This window comes from Bison bison, unplaced genomic scaffold (assembly GCF_000754665.1).
Source record: "Bison bison bison isolate TAMUID 2011002044 unplaced genomic scaffold, Bison_UMD1.0 scf7180017864517, whole genome shotgun sequence".
Taxonomy (NCBI): Eukaryota; Metazoa; Chordata; class Mammalia; order Artiodactyla; family Bovidae; genus Bison; species Bison bison.
In genome coordinates, this window is record NW_011495070.1 from 7402634 (window position 1) to 7416472 (window position 13839).

The following is a 13839-nucleotide window of genomic DNA, read 5'->3' on the forward strand; positions in this document are numbered from 1 at the left end:
GTCTCTGAAACAGCCAAAACATATTCCTCCTGCTTCACCGCTTTCATACTGCCAGTCACCTTTCTGATCACTGAGCAGACTTTTGCTGTTGTTATTTTAGACCTGTCCATCCCATACTGTGGCCACTAGGCACGTGTGGCTATAAAGACGTGGCCTGTGCAAATTGAGCTGTGCTGTAAATATAATAGACACATCTGATTTCAAAGACTTGGTCTAAAAAAACAATGTCAAATGTCTCATTAATAATTTTTATATTGATTACACATCAATATAACCTCATATTTTCATATATTGAAAAAATAAGAATGTATTAAATAACATATACTAGTAAATAAAATTATATTAAAATTATATAATAATATATATGATATGTATTATTTAACTTTATATTTTATGTTGGAGTATAGCCAATTAACAATGTTGTGATCGTTTCAGATGCAATATATTTTATATTACATCATAATGTTATATTATAAAACATTAAAATATAAATATATTAAAATTAAAATATTTTATAAAACTATTTTATTAAAAATAAAAAATATATATTTAACTTAATTTTGTTTCTTTGGGCCTTTCATGATGTGATGAATAGGAATTTTAAAATTCCATGGCTTGTATTTGTGATTTGGACACTATTTCAATGGGTGGTGCTGCTCTAGAGTTTGGTACATCCAAACCTGTCACAGCTCTAAGAGACTGATTTTCTCTGGCCTTTTCTGCCACAGCAATCTCAGAAGTGATATTGAAATTAGCTATGAAAATCCAACTATTGAAACGAACTATGAATAGCTTAGAGGTGATATCTGAAACTAGCATTATCTGCCATGAAGGCTTCTCTACAGTTGGACATGACCCACCCTGCATCCCAAGGCCTTTGGTCACCCTTCAGCCTGATGGTGTCACACTCCAGGCCCCGCCAGGCCACAGCACAGTCTGGCACTGGGCGACACACGGAACTCTTGATTCTTATTGCACGGGCCTGAGAAGCTGACTCTCTGCTCTGTGCCTCATGGCTTTTCAGGAATGAGAAGGTGTGTCAGAGCCCTCATCTGTGGTTACAGAATTCATTAATAGTGCAACGGCGTCCAGTGGAGTGTGCAAGGGGGCTGCCATCACACCTGGGGTGCCTGGGAGGCTGCAGCTTCAGTCCATCTGCTCAGAGGGACTGACCACTTCCTGACCACTTCCCAGGCACCCCAGAGATGACCTTTTCCTTTGAAACACTGTCTAACTTCAGTTTGGTACTGCAAGCATTGGTGGCCTGACAAGCTCGTTAATGTCCTTTGTATGAACTGGCTGAAGCTCAGTGCAGAAAAAAAGCCCAGATAAACTTTCAAACATCTCAGATGCAAAAGCAAGTAGGGAATACAGGTATGTTGGTAAAACCTCTTCTAGAAAATCATAATATTAATAAATGAGAGTTATCAGTTTGGATACTACATGGGGTCGATACTTACTCTTTAGTAAATGAAAATGTATACGTACGCTGCATAATCTCATGAATCATATTAACTAATCATGACAATGTATTAGCAACGTAATTAACTCATGAAAGGTATTTTGATTCTTTATGCACTGGGTCAGATGCAAACCATTTGGTGTGTAAAAAAGATTAATTCCACAGAAACTTGCTCAGGAACCAAGATATTATAGAATATCTTTGTACAGGAAAAAAGTTTTGTTTTTTTTTTTCCCAAATAAAAGTCCAGAGTTGCCATAACTAGTTAATGAATGATGATGTATTATGTGTGAAAGCTTGGAACTCTGTTCATCTGGTATTCTTGCATAATGACTATTTTATAGAGTACTTTCTTCAAGTCACAGATGTGACCAAGTAAATCCTTATGATAAAAATATTAAGCAAAAGGAACATATGATAGTCTGCTGCTGCTGCTGCTAAGTTGCTTCAGTCATGTCCGACTCTGTGCGACCCCATAGACGGCAGCCCACCAGGCTCCGCCACTCCTGGGATTCTCCAGGCAAGAACACTGGAGTGGGTTGCCATTTCCTTCTCCAATATGATAGTCTAACACTATTCTAAATAATGAAAACAACCATTTTCACAATAATATGAATTTATTGACAATTAAATGCTTGTTAAAACAAAAAACCCAACTCTAAAACACAGGAGGAGCTATTTGTGGCTCAGTTTAACACAAACTTTTTAAAAGGTGCTATGAGCTTCCTTTACATCTTTTACTGAGTGTGGAACCTGTACCTTAGCAAACAAGAAATACAAGCCAGCAGAATAAGATAAATAATAACAACTGTTTGAGTTGCTTTGTATACAAATAAGTTTTGATGTTTAGATGTATATATAAGAAGTCTGTCATCTTTCAGAAACTATTATACCACCTAATATTTAACTTTATGGTCATAAATATATGATTCATTTCCCTTTCCTCTTATCATATATTCACTCACCAAGTTCTAGTATTCCTTTCCTCTAAATGCACTGTTTTTCCTTAAAATTTAAATGCCACATCCTGATGGATATTCTTACTGTCTCCTACTTCAAAGAGTAGAAAGTACCCTAGCTGTTATCCCAGGCATTTCACCTCACTCTTCTCCAACAGCCTGGCCATCATCTGTATCATCTCTTAAGGAAAAATTTCTTACCTGCCCCAGAATGTCTTTCCACACACCCTCTACCCATCTGACTCCTAACTCAAGCTTACCTCCCCCTTGAAGGCTTCTCCTTTCTACTCCTTGCACTCCTGACCCTTGCCCTCTCTCTGCCTGTAAGCCTTAATGAAGAACCTAGTAAGATGGCACTTAACCAATGAATACATATGCAAAAAATAGAAACAAACTCAGATTTAGGGGTTTCACTGGTGGCTCACTGATAAAGAACCTGCCTGCCAATGCAGGAGATGTGTGTTCGATCCCTGGGTAAGGATGATCCCCTGGAGGAGGAAATGGCAACCCACTTCAGTATTCTTGCCTGGAGAATCCCACGGACAGGAGAGCCTGGCAGGCTAGAGTCCATGGGGTCTCAAAGAAAGAGTCCGACACGACTTAGCAACTACACAGATTGACTTGCATCATAAGCATTCTCATCTCCCCAACCAGGCTACATACTGCCAGACACTGTAGGTGACTTTATTTTGGTATCTCTTCTTCGTCTAAATTCGGAATTCTAAGAATTTCAGAAGTGAATACACTCGGGGAGAGTATGCCTGGTCAGGTTTCACAATTTTATATACTTGTGATAGACCTTCAGGCTAGTAGGCTCCTGTCAGTGTAAAAATAAAGCCAGATCTACTCTCTTACATGTGAATGCAGTGAACATCACTGGGCTGGGGCTTGCTGCTGCTGTTGCTGTTAAGTCGCTTCAGTCGTGTCCGACTCTGTGCGACCCCATAGACAGCAGCCCACCAGGCTCCACCATCCCTGGGATTCTCCAGGCAAGAACACTGGAGTGGGTTGCCATTTCCTTCTCCAATGCACGAAAAGTGAAAAGTGAAAGTGAAGTCACTCAGTCGTGTCCGACTCTTAGCGACTCCATGGACTGCAGCCTACCAGGCTCCTCCGTCCATGGGATTTTCCAGGCAAGAGTACTGGAGTGGGGTGCCACTGCCTTCTCCAGGGCTGGGGCTTAGGATTCAGTGAATGGTCTTGCAAGGAAGGAAATCTATGACTCTAGTGCTATGCCATGGTTCAGTCATATCTGACTCTTTGCGACACTGTGGACAACAGCTTGCTAGGCTCCTCTGTCCATGGGGTTCTCCATGCAAGAATACTGGAGTGGGTTGCCATTTCCTTCTCCAGAGGATCTTCCCAACCCAGGGATCGAACCTGTGTCTCTTACATCTCCTGCATTAGCAGGCAGGTTCTTTACCACCAGCGCCACCTGGGAAGCTGTGACTCTGGAAGTAGAATGAAATTGAGCATCTGGCTAAGTCAACACCTCTCTCAGAGCCCTGGAACATCTGGGAAAGGTGCTTGGATGCTGTTCTTGATGTAACGGTGTCAAAACACAGAACCCCAAATTGCGGTCCTACTGATATGCCTGCCAGCAGTCTTGTCCTGAGGAGGATGTCCCCAAAGAGGTCCTCAGTAAGCCTTGTGTTTCCGCTAATCTGCACACTTTCCATGTCATGGTAGTCTCTCTTCCCACAGATCTTGAAAAATGCTACTTGACACACAAGGCAGGGGCCTCGGTATGCCTATTAATAAAACAGAGGACTGGATAACCAGCCCTCTCTCTGGGAAACAAGGGGAAATTCCACTCTTCACCATGGTTGGGGGGCGGCATGGAGAATGAACTGTTTTGTCTTATTAAGAGAATCAATAGGAGCAGTTCCATAATTTAAAAAAACATAGCCAGGATCCACAAGATTTCATCTCTTTAAAAAATTCTCTTATCCTATAACTAACGAGAACCTGTTGCATAGCGCAAGGCACTCTGTTCAGTGCTCTGTGGTGACCTAAATGGGAAAGAAATCCAAAACGGAGGGGATATAAGTATACGAATGGCTGATTCACTTTGCTATCCTGCAGAAAATAATACAACATTGTAAAGCAACTGTACTCCAAAAAAAAGAAATGTTTTAAAAACTTGCTATATCCTAAAAAATAAATCTGGTAAGCAGAGTAGCGTAATTTTTCCATCTTACTTTAAATGATACAAGTCTGAGACCTTGCAGAACTTATAGTTCCACAGACAATAATTTAAGCATATGCAAATATCGGGCAATGAAATAAACACAGTTTGCTTTACTTGCAGTTCAGAGTTATCTTATGCACCACTTCTCCATTAGAAAATGGTGGTGGATGGCTTTAAAATGCACCTTTCCAAGCCTCATCCCAGACCTACTGATTCCGAGTCCTTAGCAGTGGAATCTGATTCCCTATATCTTGAACAATTTCCCTAGGGGATCCTCAGGAGCCCCCCTACCCCACCCCAAGTTTCATAACGACTGTTTGACGGGGTATAAGCTCTCTCAGTAAACAAGAATATTCTCATTCCACAAAACCTTTACAGAGTATTCTCATAGGGGGCTAATTAAAACCTTTTTCTTCCACAATACTCTTAGAAAATGAATTCCTTTCCTAAAAGTTCTCTTTTTCGGCTGTTTACTCTTAGCCTCATATTTCTAAGACTCTGACAGAATATCAATCAGGATTTTCAAAATATGCCAGTATGTGGATGGAAGTGGCCTATCATACCTATCAGTTGGAACGTTTTATTTACTGTACGGAGTTTGGTAGCGCTTCTGCCCGTACGTTTCCCCTGCGTGGGAGGCCCTGCATTCAATCTGTGACGAGGGTTCTGTCAATATTGTGCCTTGCATCTGACTTGCCAGACTCTATTGGCTTAGTCAGGGTCATGGAACTTAAATTGTTTTTCTAGTCCTTGAAGCCAGTCGATATTTTTGAGATCCTAAAAGCTACCCAACGGTTATAATCACCAGCTCTTATTCTAAAATAGCATGATGATCATGTGACTCTTCCCTGTCCTTCTGAACGTATGTATTTGACATGTAAATTTCATGTCAAGAGAGTACTTTAGCATTCCTGAAACCAGCACTGTTAAAAGTCCAATATGTTAGAAGTAATAATGTGAAATACGTTGTAACACATACATTTCAATACTGGACAATATTCAATATTTAGAAAGTCACCGAGCAAGCCTCTGGTAAATGGACCATCCTCATTCATCTTGGATTTCTCCAACTCCCTGGCATAGTGACAATAAAGGAATAAAAATGATATAAGCATCCAAAAACAAAAGAGCACGGGAGATGGAAATAGCCATCAAGGGTGTCAACGAAATTTTGGAAGCTGAAAATCAGATGGCTGAGTGGTGATAACTGAGTTCTTTAGAGAAAGCTAACCCTTACTCTTGGTAGCTGCTGCTGCTGCTGCTGGTAGAGGAAGCCAAAAATCAACAAGATGGGTCAGGGTAAGGGATGTTGTAAAGTCTCAGGTGGCAGAAGCACTTCTGAATGCCAGAGCGCACACAAAAGGAACATGGGCTACATTTGTGTTTTGTGAAGCGGTGGACCAGCTACACAACTCCAGAAGAAGGAGTCTGGAGAGGTGAAGCCACAAGACTCCGGAATCCTACGTCCCAGTTCTGGCTGAGAGTGAACTAAGAAGCAGTACAAAACTGGGAGATAAATTGAAAGCCTACAGAAAAGTTAGTGAAATACGCTTTGCCACCACCACCACCTGCCAATTCCCTTCCTCTGCTTAGTTCCAGAAAGCCAGCCTCGAGATTCACAACTCTCTGTGATGAGGTTGAGAGAGTCTTTTCTGACTGGCCACTGCGGTAAAAATCTGCAGACACTGACCCAGTGACATGGCTGGGTTTCTAGCTCAATCCCTCTACAGTGAAGCCCCACATTTGACAAGCCTTGTTGAAGTGCACAGAGCAATGAATTAGCTTTATTGTGCCTCACTCTTTAAATAAACAAAGAGAAAAGCTTCTAACATGAAAGAAAGAAAAATAAAATGAGCGTATGGAAAAAGGGTGCTTAGGAGAAACAAAGGCAAAGCAGGGAGTACAAGGAAAATTAATTTTTAAATGAGAATTAATATGCTTAGGTTGAAAGGGATAAGTCAGAGAACAAAGAAGAGCTTATGAAAATTTAAAACGGATTCTTTACCAGCTGAGCCACCAGGGAAGCCCAAGAATATTGGAGTGGGTAGCCTATCCCTTCTCCAGGGGATATTCCCGACCCAGGAATTGAACTGGTGTCTCCTGCATTGCAGGCGGATTCTTTACCAACTGAGCTATCAGGGAAGCACAAAATGTGATAAATAAAATGGTTAATTTTAGAGTTGGAATGTAAAGTTAAGAAAATCTCACAGAACACATTTTGTGAAAAGGCAAAGATATGGAAAACTGAAAACATACAAAAATTAGAGAACAATCAGGAGGTCTGCTACATGATGAATAAACTTCCAGAAAGTTAGAAAGAAAGAGAGAAAAGACAAGGAAGAAACAATCAAAGAAATCATATAAGAACATATCTTAAAGACACATTTCCAAAAAAAGAAAAAGGTCACAGTACCAGACATAGTGGATGAAAAATAGCTACATTAAGGCATATTGTCATGAAATTTCAGGGATAAAGTAAGATTTTAAAAGTTCTCAGAGTGAAAAAACAGATTATACACATAGAGTGGGAAATCCAAATGTCACTGGACTTCTCACCAGTATGAAAGCCACAGGACGATGAAAAAATGCCTTTTCAGTTCTGATGGAATATGTTTTCTTCACTATAATTCTACATCTGGCAAACTCTGAATCAAATGTAAGGATAAAGACATTCTCAAAAATCATTTTCATAAAAACAATCTCCCTGAATTGGGAGATGGGATTTGACGTATATACATTACTATGCGTAAAATAGATAACTAACGAGAACCTACTCTATAGCACTCTTGTCAGTGCTCTGTGGTGACCTAAATGGGAAGGAAATCTTAAAAAGAGGGGATCTATGCATACGTATAACTGAGTCACTTTGCTGTACAGCAGAAACTAATACAACATTGTAAAGCAACTGTACTCCAATAAAAATTAATAAAAATTATCATCAGAGCTACATGGAACAATGAAATAAATCATTGCTTCTCACCTGTAATGAGCTTTAAGAGAACAGTAAGACTAAAAATGAATAAAGAATTTTTGAAATAAAAGCCACTGTCCTGTACACCCTTTCTTAAGCACTGAGAACGTGCTCTACCAATTTGCAGGGCTAAGCCAAGAAAGAAGAGGAGGGATCAAGAAAACAGCGCAGCACAGGAGGGGAGGAAATAGTTCAAGAATGATAGCGAAGGGTGAAGGCCAGCTGCATGACTTCAGTTAAGCAGCTGGCCAAGAAACGTGTAGGACAGAAAACTGGAATGAAAGTCTGTAAGTCTTCAGGAGAGACACTGAAGAAGAGAAAGAAACAGAGGGAGACAGAAGGAGAAAGAGATTGAGAGAGAGTGGGAAGTAGGAGGTGGGAGGAGGAGGGAAGGAGAGAAAGAGGGAGAGAGAGAAAAAAACGAAAGAAAATAATAATCAAGATCATTTGAAGTGCTTGATCCTATTAAAACTTTTACAGGGTCAGAAAGGTTGAGGACACACTGAAAGTAGGAGCAGAGACAAAAAAAAAAAAGTGTTGGTCGCTCAGTCGTGTCTGACTCTTTGTGACCACATGGGCTACAGCCCACCAGGCTCCTCCGTCCCTGGAATTCTCCAGACAAGAATACTGGAGTGAGCTGCCATTCCCTTCTCCAGCTGATGTTTCAGACTCAGGGATCAAACCTCTGTCTCCTGCATTGCAGGCAGATTCTTTATCATCTGAGCCACCAGAGAAGCCCAGGGAGCAGAAATAACACCAATTAAAAACAGAGACAGTTATAAATTCCAGGGAAAACAAAAAGTTACATAAGAACGGAAATATAACCATAGCACACTGCATAGCTAAACTCTGAGGCACTATGCAGAAATCAGTCATGTAAATATAGAATAGTTTCAAAGTCATAGTTTGTGATCTATTTAGTTCTACTGAGAGTATGGGAAGAGAAAAAGAGATAGTGTGAGGCGGGGGTTGTTTGTGAGGAGGTCTTGCAACTGAATTAAATCCTTGTATTGAGTCGAATAACTGAAATGCTAAGGAACAGCAGTTTTTGGAGATAAATAAGAGAAAATAACTGAATGAGTTGAAGCAACCACCTTTGGGAAGCAGAAATTAGAATGGAGGGGTAATACAAGGGACTGCTCTTTCTTATCCTAAGCCTTACAGTATGCTTGACTTTCTGAACTAGGTCATGTATCATTTGGAAAAAATCAATAATATATATATTTACAGAAACTAAACAAAGGGACACCAAGTTTTTGAAGTTAAGAAAAAATGCGTCTTCAAAGAGACTTCCATGATGTCTGTGAATATCAGAGCTCTGTTCCTTGTGTGCAGATTCGATGGCTACAAAGCTTATAATATTAATGATATACCTCACAAGGGGCCCAATAGATTTCAGTAAAATCACATTGAAAAGGGAAAACATTCTGTAAAATATACTCATATATGGACTCATTAGGATAGACACAGCCACGCACAGAAAACACACATATGAAGAATACAGTAGCCAAGTGCTTATGATTCATCTAGTCCTATAATTGCAACGAGTAAAAATTAACATCCCATTTTGGAAATTATTCACTTTCCGCTCTTCCCTGTAAGAATTATTCTGGGGCTCTGACTATCGCTGTCCCCCTCCTAGACCAGCCAAGTAGCCACTGGCTTTTGCTTTTACTTTGGCCATAGCTGCTCTGTTGTTTTTCTGCTTGTCACACACAGAGACAGAGTTTGCTGTCTTAGCAATCTCATTGTTCTATAGGTTCAAGATAACCACCCTAGCCAAGGATTCTTTTTTGACTTGCCTTTCCAGGTCTTCTGTTGGATCTCAATAGCCGCTCTGTGTTATTTGTGCTAACCCTCTCCCTGTTGGAGCCGATCATCAACTGAAAATACATTTTTGGCCCAAACATTGATCATTGCCATCAAATGACTTATGAAACATCCCTATGTTTAAGACATAGTGTTAGGTGCTATGCAAAAACTAGCAAAAAAAAAAAAGAGCATGATGAGAGATCCTGTCCTTGAAAAACAAGATCAGGAAAAGATAATTAGACATGACCAAAGTAAGTTCTGGTTATTCCATCACAGAAACGCATATTTTAAAAATTAGAAAGCAAAACAGAAGTTTTGATGAAGAGAAGTTTGGAAAAGGAGAAAAAGTAAGGGAGAGGTGATCAAAGAAATAAGTTGTGCAAGAGCACAACTTGGAGAAGAGTTGAAGGATTATACTAGTGGAAATTTTATTAATACTCTCATTGTCACTGTTTTAGCTGATGAATTAAGATTGTAAGGAGTGAAAGGGGATGTGAGGAGAGAAAGGAAAAGAGTGTGAAGGGTGGGGAGAAGGGTTCTGAACTACCTCTATAAGCAGGGATTCACAACTCATATACATAAACGAATAGAAAGTAATAATATCACCTCAGTTCTACTGGCAAATTGGATAAGGAGTCTTTGAATAAGTAAAGTGTAAACTTCTAAAATACAGAATATTTTCTTCCCTTAAAAAAGTTTTTTTTTCCTAATGATAGAATATATACATACATATATACATGTATGATTTTTTAAAACATTTTAAAAAACATTTAAAAAAACCGAGTCAAGTATAAAGAGGAAAACAATAAGTGCTCAAATTTTACCAATCAGAAATATCATTCTTTATGTTTTAGTTATTCAGTGTTTTTCTATACATATTAAAAAACACAATTTGGATTGTGACATACAAACTGTAATCTCATCTGCTTATTTCGCTTGTACTATGAGCATTGCCATGTGATCAATCATTCATTAATAGCACGATTTCCAGGCATGCTATTTATTTTTCCAAAATGCTTATTATGGTCCTAATTTTCACAATCCCAAGTAACACCAAGAGCATAACCTTTGTATACAAATCGTTGCTCAATTTTTGCATTGCAAGGAATAATATGAAAATTCTGAGAACTGGAGCTGTCAGGTAAAACATATTCAAAATTTTGGAATAAATTATTTTTTGTTTTTCTCAATTTTTGGTTCCCTCCTTCTTGAAACCTTCAGGAACAAAGTGGATTTCTATTTGTTCCTGAGAGAAATGGCATTTGCTGCTAATGTCCCAAATAAGTAAACATCTGTACAAGAAAATTATCTCAAAATATATGTTCTAGTGTTATTGGCTTTGGTGCTCAAGTTATTCATTAAAACTAAGTGTTCATCGCGGTCCTTGTGGCCAACAAAGAATAAAATGAATTTTCACTGGCAACAGCAAAAAACAAATTTGAACTACACCTATGTATAACTATACTTTATATCTTGCCTGTAATTCATGCTCATATTTGTGCAGAGTACTCACATAGAGTGTAATTAACTACTCTGAGAGCTGTGTCAATACTTCTCCACAATCAGATAAAAGCACGAAATAAATGGTATGTTTGCGGAAAGATATTCCCATGTTTATATATGTATGTTGAAGCTTGTTTCAGTGGTGAGTTGATATTTCATTAAAAAGCATGATTTTGCTTGATGGTTCTTTATGAGGTTAAGAAATGATTATTTTAATGAGGAAGATTCTGTCCATCCTAAAAGTACCTCATGAGATGGAAGGAGGAGAGGAAAGCCCATAGATTTAATCCCGAAAACCATCACTTTTGTTTCTTCATCACTTGACAGAGTCCTTTCTAAACATGACCTCTGTGGTCCAAGGTTTCAGTTACTCACAGCTAGGCAAGCATAAGGACCTGAAATAGCACCTTTAAGATTCACGTTCCAGCAAAGACAGGAGCTTCATCCCAAGCTAGCAAATTTCAAAAGACATTCAGTGAGGGTGGGGAGGGAGGTTGGCTCATATTGTACCCACACGTGTGCAGAGCTGGAATTAATCACCTTTGGTCTGGCTTGGAGGAAGGAGAAAAAAAAAAAAACAGTGGAGGGGGAAGCACAATCTGTATTTGTCATCAGCAGCGGATGACCATGCTGACAGCCTGCCATCTCAGAAACCTCTGAACTACAGCAAACACCTCTGTGTACCACCTGTATTTCTGCATGCTTCAGAACTTAACACTGAAATGTATCAAATGCTGCATTTTCCAATAGTATAGTTTTAATGAAACCAGGATAAAACAAAAAAGTTCCCATTTCCATGATGTTTTTCTACCAGACACTGATGGCAGTTTATGTCAACCAAGCTATATTTTTATTTCTCCAGACAGAATTTCTTTAGAGCTGGTTGGCATGTGCAGACAAGAAACCACTGTGGGGCTTTGGGTTGGAAGTGCTGTGAAGGACAAGCATCAAGCCACAGAGTTCAGGCCTGTCTCTGCAGGCCAGCACCACCCTCAGCCCTGCAGTCTCCATCAAGCTTGGGGAGGTGGGGTGGGGGTGGGATGGGCATACCAGGAGAGGCAGACACGAACAGCACCCAGTGATGCAAGATCTGCCCACCTTAATTCCCGGTGTTTCTAAAGCATCCCACTGTGGATGCGTATCCAAGTGCTAGTTAAGACCTGTTTGCACACGAGGGCCCCTAAAGCAAAGACTTTTCTGCAAAATCTCCAACTGCCATCAAGTGTGGGCATCCAGAGAGGACCACAGAACAGAACTGTGCCTCCACAATTCACATCAACTGGCAATAAAATGATGGCTTATGAAGTCACCCGTGTAGGGGTAAGGTCAGTAGGATGGTGCTTTTCCCCACTTCTTCTCCCCTTTGAGGCAGATAAAGTGTTAAATTAAAGGAGTGTTGGCTGCTGGCCACATTGATCAGGGTGAGGAGACAGTTGATGCTTGTCAGTGAGTATTCATTCACTCCCCAGTGGTTGGCACTCACTCTTACCATGGATCCCTACACCTGATAACCATGATACCATGAAGAAAGACAGCAGGAAAGAGGAGACTTGGACACAGCACTAAGAGACAGTCATCATCAAATTCTCCTGAATTATAGCTGATGAATCGGAGATGGTTTTAGTACACTCTCAAGTCACAAGGTGGAAACAGCTGCTCAGTGCATTTGTATAGCAACAAGTATTGACACGCTGCACGGTCCTACAAAAATCTATCCTCCACTTCACTTTGAAAACACAGAAAATGCTCCCACCTTTGACTATCCGGAATCCAAATTTCCATAATTCATAATACAGGGAAGACAGGCTGAGCATGTTCAGGACCTCATAAGACGGCTGTAGAGATCCCGAAAGGCTCCGACCTTCCCGCCTCCCCAGTCTTGGACCACACACGACCTGGGAGAGAAGCTACAGGAGAAGCAACACGCTGTGTCACGTGACCTCTACAGCCTCCCATCGAGTGAGCATCTTACGCCATTTTTGGTTTCTTATCTGCTGTCCAGAATAAAAGAAGTTCGATCCCCAAGCATTCAAACACAGGAAAGTATACTCTGCCACCTTGTCCCATGTCTTAGAAAGAAGAGAAAAAAACTCTCAACAAACCTAGTAACAACACAAGGATGTGTAGGAAGGATGTCTGAAGGTAATTAACCCCCTTATGGCACAAGCAAGCAGAGCATCACATGTCGACGGTCTGAAACGCACCCCGAGAGCCTCTCCAAGTGCCTCACTTTCACACTTACCTGACCGTGGGACGGCAGCGCCGGGTAAGCCATGGGCTGACTCATCACTCCTTTCTGCTTGATGAGGAGCACGCGTTTCTGGTCCTCACTCAGGTGTGCCCTGGGGGCCTGGAGCTGAGGTGGGGGCTGCTGCGGGGGCTGCGGCTGTGGGGGCTGCTGCTGGATGTAGGGCGTGAGGGGGGTTTTGCTGGGATTGGCCATCGGGGGCGTCATCCTCTGACTCAAGTCGGCATTAAAGTGGGTTAGAGGCTTAGTGTTGCCATAAGTCAGAATATTGTGCTGTTTGTTTAAGGAGTTTGTACCCATGTTATTTGGCTGCTGATTGATCATATTCAGGTGATTCTGAGGGAGGTAGTTATTCATTGTCGTCTTCTGCAGGTTGTTGGCCATGGGAGGCACTATAGGATTTTGGTTGTTAAAGGCTTGGGGGTACATCATGGGGCTATTTGGTTTTTCTGCCGTGAAAGCTGCTCCGTAGGGACTGGATGGGGGCCCTAAGGGAGACCAACTGGAAGTCTGATTTGAGTGCTGCTGCTGCTGCTGCTGCTTCTGCTGCATGAGTTTGGCCCTTTGCTGCTGCTGCGCGGCCATCTGCTTGAGCTGCTCGGCAGGGGACAGGTCAGAGCCGGGCATGGCCCCAGGGGCCGAGCCCGCAGCAGCCACCGGCACGGATGCAGGATTAAGGAGATAACCATTTCC

At 41.0% G+C, this 13839-nt stretch overlaps 1 protein-coding gene across 1 annotated transcript in view; it reads right to left on the reverse strand.

Moving 5' to 3' along the window:
• MAML3 (mastermind-like 3 (Drosophila)) overlaps positions 1–13839 on the reverse strand; it is a 460623-nt gene that overhangs the window by 167775 nt on the left and 279009 nt on the right. The window contains exon 3 of the mRNA XM_010830313.1: positions 13141–13833. Coding sequence (XP_010828615.1) covers positions 13141–13833 — 693 coding nt within the window. The remainder of the gene's footprint in view (positions 1–13140; positions 13834–13839) is intronic.